This window comes from Pieris rapae, chromosome 21 (genome assembly GCF_905147795.1).
Source record: "Pieris rapae chromosome 21, ilPieRapa1.1, whole genome shotgun sequence".
NCBI classification, from domain to species: Eukaryota; Metazoa; Arthropoda; class Insecta; order Lepidoptera; family Pieridae; genus Pieris; species Pieris rapae.
The window spans coordinates 922341-931490 of NC_059529.1; the positions used below are offsets into that span (position 1 = coordinate 922341).

Below are 9150 nucleotides of genomic sequence, written 5' to 3' on the forward strand. Positions count from 1 at the left end.
CATCCTTTTTAGGTCTGGGCCTCAGATTTCACGATGATTTGTCAATCTAATAGGCAAGTAGGTGAACAGCCGTCTGTGCCTGATCACGCTGCCGACTTCTAGAGTCAAAGGCAAGCTGGTTTTCTCACGATGTTTCCTATACCATTCGAGCGAATATTAAATGTGCACGTAGAAAGAAAGTTCATTAGTGCACAACCGGGGATCGAACCTACAACCTCAGGGATGAGAATCGCACACTGAAGCCACTAGAAAAATACTAGTAGATACGCCACAAGTATGGCATACCATACTACATATAGTATGGTTGCATTTTACAACTACCCTCCTCTTTGTCAATGTCAATGTCACTCAAGTAACCTGATGTATGTCGACAAGGAACAGGTAAAAAATAGATTAATCGAGGTAAAACTATTTTATTAGAGTAATCAAGCATAAAAAATTAATACAATACAGGATTCAACGTAATAGCATTAAATAAAAACGCATTTAAATTAAAAATACAATATAAGGGTATGAAAGACCTTGACAACCAATGGAAGACTATCCCTTTACGAGGCCCAAACATTTAAAATCTAAAAATCAATAATCAAGCAAAATTATTGACATTCACAATTACTACGAGAGAATCTTTGATAACATATTACTTTGACTACAAGATAGGTAATATAAGATCCCTTATAAAAATAAAGGTGTACCTACAATGATAAAGTGATACAGTTCATTGTATGTAGGAGCACCTTTAGGAAAAATGATAATATTATACAGCATATATTTTACTATATTTAAATATGAGACAACTAATGCCGGAAGCTACAAAAAAAAAGTAGGAACCGCCTGACAACCGTTCAAATCATATCGAGCAGTTGAATTTTAACTGCAAATGTACAAATTACTATCGTACAAAGAAAAATCAATGAAACTCCTAATTAATATACAAATTAGAGAAAATGTTAATTTTAAAAACTATATACAGAAGATTAAACTTAACAAATCTTACTCATTCCGACCCTACAAAGCGTGAGTCTTCCACTTAAATGCCATTAGTAGAAACCTTAGGCCGGCCTAGATTTATAAAATCCTTTCGTAAAACAGAAGATACGCTTGGGCCCGTAATACTTTGTCTTCTGTCACTTCGGAGACCATGCTGTCGGAGACGTAGAACCATCTTCCCACAGGAGCCTCCGCGGCTGGAGTCGCTCCTTCGCCGGATTCGTATCCCGAAAGATCGGATTCTGAATCCCCATCGCCCTCGCCACTCCCCGAAGCGGGTATGTTAGCACTCTTGGGCAAAAACCACCATTTGGGATCGTCCCGTTTGACGGCCTGACGCACCTTGACGTACGCCACATAGTGGCCCCCGTGCATGCCCCCAGAATGTTCCACGACCCCGTATAAGGAGTACAGCAATTCGTTCTGACCGCGATTGACGTTCGGGAGCTTCTTCAGCTTATCCATCGCGCAGAACGGGGCCAAATCGAGAATAGTCGGAAAGTCGACGTGTTTAGACATCTTCCTGAACATGCACCGCGGGCCGATCTGGAACCTCTTCAGATGAAGGATGAGAATTGCCGGCGGACTGGAGACGAGGAAGCGCTTCGAAGCGTTGGTGTACACCGTCTTCCCGTTTTTCCCGTTGATCCTCTCCGTGCAGGTTTCGCAGCCGACTTTGTTGTTGTCCGTCAACAGCTCCAGGGCAGTGAAATTGCTGAGACAGGATTGAATGCTGCATTCGTCTTCGTCGCAGACGTACCTCGGCAAGAGGGGACTGGGCCTGGAGAAGGACATGAAATCGCGACTAGCTCCACCGAAATTCCTCTCCGGTTCGAGAGTGGACCTGGACATCGCAGCTGGCGCGTCTTCGACGGGCGACGGCAGAGTGGGTTTGGGCTTAATGTCGTCCATATCCAACTTCAGCTTTTCCAATTTACTGCTGACTTCCTGATTGTTTATGTCGTTCTGCGGGCCGACGGCGTTGAACTCCCAATTGTTCTCCAAGAGGTCCTTCGATCCTTGGGTGCTGATGCCGCGGGAGACGACTTCGTTGGAGTACTCGGGAGCGAAAGATATTCTCGACACCGGTCTTTCGTAATCGTTCTTGATCGGGGATAACTTATGCAGAGGGCTGGAGAGATCCAGGTTGATTTCGCTGGATAGAGAGCTGTGACTCCCCAATTCCTTTCCGTTGATAGGCGAGTCGACGTTGTCGACCGTCTCCGTGGAGTTGTGTTTGGTGGCGTCAGGGCTGGCCACACCCGAATCAGGGTTCGAGAGGTTCTCCAGGCGGCTCGAGGGTTTGTAATCGAGGGCTGCGGTCGACGAGGCCGCTTCGGCGAAGTCCTTGTCTTTATCAGTTGATTCTGGAGTATTATCAGCTTTCTCCTTGTCCAAGTCGACCGGGCTAGTTCTGATCGAGTCGGAGCTGATGACTTTCTCCGAATTGTAGCCAGACTCCATGTGGTAGGCTGCGAAGTTAGCTGCAGTGTGGGTGACAGATGGGGTGGTGGCAGGCTGGTTCTGGGCAATCTTGGGCATTTCGTCCAAGTTGTCCTCTACGTCGGCGTCAGACTGCTCTGAAGATGATTTACCATCTTCCTTGCCGTTCACCTCTGTAGATTTGTCTTTAGTGCCTGGAAATAAATATTAAGATTAGATTGAGTTATCTCTAATCATATTAATACTATTTCCTAATTGATATTAAGTGATTTCATACGGAATAATAATAATAATAATGTATTGCAAGATTACGAACAAATATGTTATGGTGATACAGTATAAGTCGGAAATTTGTCTTAAAAAGAATTCTAAATTAATATTAATTATAATGTTTTACGCAATTATTAGTTAATAGAATAATAAACCTTTTCCAAAAGTAGTACATTAGTTAGTTATAAAAACTATAATCAGAGGATATTATTAATATATAGTTAATATTATATTCGACTTTCCGATACTTTTCACCACATAAATGGTAACTCTTAGGTATAATGATTTACTGGGACATGAGGGAGGGGATCAAGGATCTTAAAATTTTAAAAAACACTGTTCAGCCAAAAATTACTAGAGAGAACAAAATTTTTTCAACATAATTGATATCTATTTTAGAATAGATAGCTTACGATACATACAGAAAAAAATCAATTATATATTCTTTGATGTACTAAATGAATATATATTAACGAATTGTTGTAGAAACTTTAAATTACCCACTATATAGTAAAGAGTAACAAACCTTTGTTCCTTCTTGAAGCTTTCTTGGCAGCGAGTCGTTCTTTCTTGAGCTGATGTTTAGAAGGTTTGCTCTCATCTTGTACATTGAATGTGGATTCGTCTGAAAAGGTTCATGCAGTGTACAGTGGTTAAAGGGACGTAACACATTAGTCACATACAAAAGGAAAGTTGGAATGCATCCGAAGCAAAGATGTATAAAAAGAGGGATAGAAGACATGTTTACCTCTTAACTTTTATAAATAGAATTTAAAAAAACAATATTGAAAGCTTTATCAACAGGTAATATATATGTCGGTGGTAGTTGATAGTTGGTACAAATGAGACAGCATTATCGAGCGCTAAAGGCACGTATACGTGCACGTACGTACACTAGCCAAAATGAGCTCTTTAGTTTTAACCATTTATAATTTGTATTTTAACATTCTCGTTTCCGATGTCCAATAACATTAATTGTCATTTAGATTTATGAACCCGTACAGGTCAAGTTTATTTTTGATAGCGTCCCAATTCTTCTAACCCTAATTTTGTATTTGCCAGTTGTTACCCAGCTTCAAACAAAGAGTTTTATTTAAACATCTCAAGGCAACAACCGCCAACAAACTTAACTGGAGTTTTAACTGTTTCGATTGGTGAATTTTCGATTTCTAGGTAATTTTTGGGTATCTTGAAAATAATGAAAATAAACTATTGTTTCTCTTTAACACTAAGTTTAAACACTAGCCCTTTAGACATTAAACCTACGCGTGCAAATATTTTAAAAAAATTGTAATATCAAGGAAATAAAAATGAAAAATTCCTTAGTTTACAGGCATTTCCTCTTGAAATTTTTCTTTAGCTATCACTCTTGTAACATACGTATATTATTATTGAAAGGTCTTACTAAAACTGGCCACTTTGAACTTGTCTTAATAATTTTGGTGAGGGGCGTGGCTAACTAACATTGACTCACTATTTACTTCAGGCGAAATTTAGCGACTATTCTAGGGGCAATGCATTTATCAACAAAAAATACTAGTCCATATAAAACCTACCATTAGCTCTTCTCCTGGTAAGGGCAGGTGGTTGAGGTCGTGAAGCTGCTACAGGCAAAGACAGGTCAAGGAAGTACTCGGCTCTGTCTGATTGCTGGTAACATTCCTGACATTCCAGTGTTGACACCAGAAATCCACGGAACACCTGCAATGATTAAAAAAACATTTTTATTTGTTTTTGTTTTAATAAAGGATGAAATTAATGTCCTGGATTTAATTTATTAAATTACTAAAACAAATAATAGTTTGTTTCTTCCAGTGTTTTTTTTTAAGTAATGAGGAGTTTTTTATTATTCACCACATTATATACAATAATAATAAATATATATATATATATATATAGTTGTCGCATACACATACTTTATAGTTAATGGTAATAGTTTTTTAAAAGGTTGATCATCAACATTCTAAATTCCTTTCACCTAACACTGGTTAGTTTACAATTAAAAAAGTACCTGCTCAGGTCTAAGCATAGTATCCGATGCCTGCTGACCATAAAACTTGACTTTCTGTTTAACATCACCATCCACTTTGGACGGATCAACCTTGGAGTTCATACCAAGGCTGCTTAAAATCACCGATTGGTAACGACGAAGGTCCTCTGATCTGAAATTAAAGATTACAAATTATTTACATAATTACAATTAAAGCTTGGACCGTTTTGATTCCCGGGAAAAAATAATTGTTTCGTATTGGTAATTGGGACTTCTGAATCAATTAATATACACAAAAATGTTTGACCCAATGCCAACTTGGTTAGGTACACTCATATCAAATTTTATTTAAGGTTAATTAAAGAACTCTCACGTCATTTTTATAATTTTTTTTGATCACATTAAATCTATTCTGCAGTAGTTACTATATAATTATACAAATTTAATGTTGTGGAATAAGTGATACCTGAATCTTGAATTCATTAATAAACTTTTTTTTTTAATTACTTCAATAAAAATAAGTAAAAATTGCCTTAATCAGTTTCAGTATAATACACAGACATAAATTATAATGTTTCTAGTATGTATTTCAAAAAATAATCAACAATTAATCTATAAAGACAGTGTTGGCCTAGTGGCTTCAGCGTGCGACTCCCATACCTGAGGTCGTAGGTTCGATCCCCGGCTGTGCACCAATGGAGTTTCTTTCTATGTGCGCATTTAACATTTTGCTCGAACGGTGAAGGAAAACATCGTGAGAAAACCGACATGTCTAAGACCATAGACAGAAAAAGTCGACTGTGTGTGTCAGGCACTGGAGGCTGATCACCTACTTGCCTATTAGATTTAAAAATGATCATGAAACAGATTCAGAATTCTGAGGCCAAGACCTAAAGAGGTTATAGCGCCACTGATTTATTTATTTTTTAATCTATAAAGATCTATGAAGACTGTGTTTGTAAAAAAATATCTAAGAAAAGAACTCAATTGTAAACATATGTGATTGACTCATAATGTAAAATAAGGAAAACACATATAAACATATCTTACATAATTTGTCTCGTCAATGTTAAATTATCAATATGGTTATATAATTAGTTTATCGTAATTATAATTATGATAATTGCCTCATTTTAAGTAGAATTGTATAATTTTTCTATTTTTAATAAAATAACATAATGCTAAATGATACAGGTTTATGAACAAAACACTACTAACAAATGCTAGTAAGTAGCGTAAGCAGATTTACTGCAATTTATCGCCACCCCAACATTAACATAATACTCAAAAATGCATTTCATTTTCAAGCATAGTCATGTGGGTAATATGTATAAAATTTAAATAATTACTTTTGACGTAATCACCAAATCAGAAAATCAAAGACCCTCTTTCACCCATATAGTGCTCAGGTAAAACTTGAACAGAAAATTGTTCCCATTTTTCTAACAGTAAATTTTGTTTCTTAAGTGCATTATTGAATATGACAAAAAATACTAACTAACCTGACAGCTTCAAGTAAGTGTCGTAAGAGTTCATGTGAGTCATGTTGATCTCCACCACCAAATTGTGGTAACTTGTTGACTAGAGCCGAGAGCAGCTTACGTGGAGTGTACACCCCACCCTCACCTGAAAACATAAATCAAAATTCATTGTCTAATACCTATTACATTTATGAATATTAGTAATAAGTAGTAATAGTCATGAATTAAGCAGAACAGTAATTATTTTGAGTAACTAACTCAAACTATTAAATACCTATAAAAATATTGACATAAATATGCCAATATTTTTTATAGTTATATAACTCATCTGCTTTGATCAAACAATATGAATTTAAATGTTACATTATTGTTAAGTGCATTCCATGATATTAAAAATGGTTGATTGTGTTGTGCTTTCAAAATTTTGTAGACCTTAAACATATACCACAGAAAACAAAAGATTACTATTAGTATCACAAGAAGTACTTATAAGGCTTATTTTAAAACACTTCTTTTAACATAACTATATTAAGAGTACCTACATAAGTATTGTATTGATACTTACTGTTTTATTTAAAAAACTAAATTATAGAAAAATCTTACTAAGAATTATGGAAAATATCTAATAAAAGCTTACTTTATTGTAAACAGTCTGAAACCCTTTTATTATGTCCCAACATAATTATATATTAACATTCACAGAATCTTAGGATAATTTAGTAATCTCTTAATTTATACATTTAAAGATATTATTATTAAAGACCTAGGTCCTAGGAAGTACTTATTCATGCTCAGTATATATTATAAATCACCAAGAAGCTCTAGACTTGTTACATCTAATCCGGTATCAATCTTTAATCAAACCTATTTATAAAAAAGATCTATTTATATTACAATTCAATTAACTTAATATTTGCTTCAATAAATACTTTTGCTGCTTAGTGCACAAAATTACATGAGACAAATTTAGAAAATGACTATCACCTATTTGTGAAGCATTATTCTAAATATATCTGTGAATGTGGTATCTATAAATATTAACCATGTCTCTTTAGTGAAATGGCATAAGATAAATAGGTTAGTTAAAAATCCAAAACTTTAAAATACTAAGTAATTCTTGAATTTCACATTTTCTTTTATGTCAAATAATCATGTTTACATAACTTATATTGCATTTTTAATTACATGAAAAATACAGTACAAATATTTATTTGTTTTTAAAATATCATGTAGAAATTAGCAATTTAATATGTTTTAATTTTTAGGAAATTATATTACATGATTTATATTATATTAACATAACAAATACTCTAGAATGGATTTACTGCGATGTTATTTTTTAATAATGCTACTTTATTAAAAAACCTTCAAACTTTCAATTTATCTGTAAAATTACAATTTTAATAAGTAAGTAATTATTTAGTTTTCCTTAATAATTATTTAAGAAATGGAAAGGAAGACAATAAAGTGCTAACTTAATATGGTTCATAAAATATTTTATTTGTTATTAGTGATCTTATAGCTCCTGTGTACTGTAAAAGAACATACCTGTCTGTAATTCAGCCAATGTTTCTGCCAGTGTCCTAGTTAAAGGTCCCCACTCTGCAAGTTGTCCTGTAATAGGAGGAAGGTCAACTTCCTTTCCATCATCTCCATTTTCACCTTTAAGCTTTAACTTTCCACCTGGTAATGTAAATCTCTCCCCTGGTGTAGCCATCTCTTGCAACACATCCAACAAATATGGTGTCTGCACTAGGCACTGCATTACTGAGTTAAAGAAGCAAGTATTACCTAGGTTTGACAGGCCTCTAACTCTAGGTAAATTTAAAGCCATAGCTTTATCCTTAACCTTATCTGTTTTAATTATATTTTCTACAGTTAATGGGACTTCTGTGTTTTTGTTTTGAGGGTCTAGAAACAATTCTATAGGTGGTAGTCTAGGGTTTCCAATAGCCTGTTTCTTAAGATATTCAATACATTCATGCAGTTTTTTAGAACTAGTAGCTGTGACTTCATTGTTGCAGTTATAACAATAAACTTCCCAAGAGGTTGTGTTAGCAGTGAGGGCATGACAGTCAGAGTGTGGTGTGTTAAAGTGGTTCAGGGCATGCTTATTTCGGGCTCGTCCACATAATTGACCCCCACACCGAAGACACATCCATAAAGACAAATCTATCTCAAAGTTCGGGTCGTCGTCCTCGGTTTTCGGATTTTTCTTACATTCGGCACATTCCTTTTCAAATCCACTAGTTTTAAGAGCTCTTTTTAACTTTGCTAGGTCCACGGCCTTCGCAACGTGAGGGCATGTGGATTTAATAGTTTCATCGCAAGATTCAGTCGATTCATCACCGTTTTCCGATGGATCGCTCTGTCTCTTTTTCTTCACCATTCTGAGAACTTAATTTGGGTTACGCACCGCCTGCAACGTAATCAGATAGTTTTTAAGAATAACCCTACAATCACAAAAAGAGCAAAATTGACAAAACGTTGATAGACATTGCACGCATGACGACGCACATTCACTGCGAATTCGACGGAAAACGTAACGTTTTAATAATTAATATGTATTTTATTCATGAACTTACAGTTACTTAGTGAGATCTAGTAGATATATTTTACAAGGAACAACGTCACTCTCTCTAGATTATTATAAGAAAAAATTCCTTTTGTCAAAAAAGTAAACCACAATCGTCCGACATCTTGAACTCTGACAATTATATTATGACAATTGACCTTATTAAAATTGACTATTGTAAATGTTGAACGACTTTTTGGACTATGACCTTAAAATGACACTACCTACGGATTATATGCATTTACTCAACGATATTATTAAGTAAATTACAATACATATATGTTTGTCTGGACTCTGGAAGAATCCCTCATAAGCGATAAGGAGCTGCCAGCTGCCCTCCACTTCATATATTATAATGCCATTTATATTATACAATGCACTGTTAATAAATAAATAAATTT

At 35.0% G+C, this 9150-nt stretch overlaps 1 protein-coding gene across 1 annotated transcript; it reads right to left on the reverse strand.

Annotated features, from left to right (window-relative positions):
* Positions 1–397: 397 nt before the first annotated feature.
* LOC111001308 (ubiquitin carboxyl-terminal hydrolase 16) lies at positions 398–8892 on the reverse strand. Its single transcript, XM_022271164.2, has 7 exons — positions 8760–8892; positions 7723–8593; positions 6196–6319; positions 4715–4865; positions 4260–4404; positions 3230–3328; positions 398–2627 (listed from the first exon to the last, which is right to left on the reverse strand). Exons 2-7 carry the CDS (start codon positions 8561–8563, stop codon positions 1069–1071), a joined length of 2919 nt encoding a protein of 972 aa, XP_022126856.2. The 5' UTR covers positions 8564–8593; positions 8760–8892; the 3' UTR covers positions 398–1068.
* Positions 8893–9150: the final 258 nt, after the last annotated feature.

Excerpts from the sequence above, each read along its gene's own strand:
- LOC111001308 (XM_022271164.2), bottom strand. The coding sequence starts at position 8,563 with ATGGTGAAGAAAAAGAGACAGAGCGATCCATCGGAAAACGGTGATGAA. Across the intron at positions 3,329-4,259 it reads TACCAGGAGAAGAGCTAATG|ACGAATCCACATTCAATGTA; the intron begins GTAGGTTTTATA and ends GAACCTTTTCAG. Across the intron at positions 2,628-3,229 it reads AGCTTCAAGAAGGAACAAAG|GCACTAAAGACAAATCTACA; the intron begins GTTTGTTACTCT and ends ATTTATTTCCAG.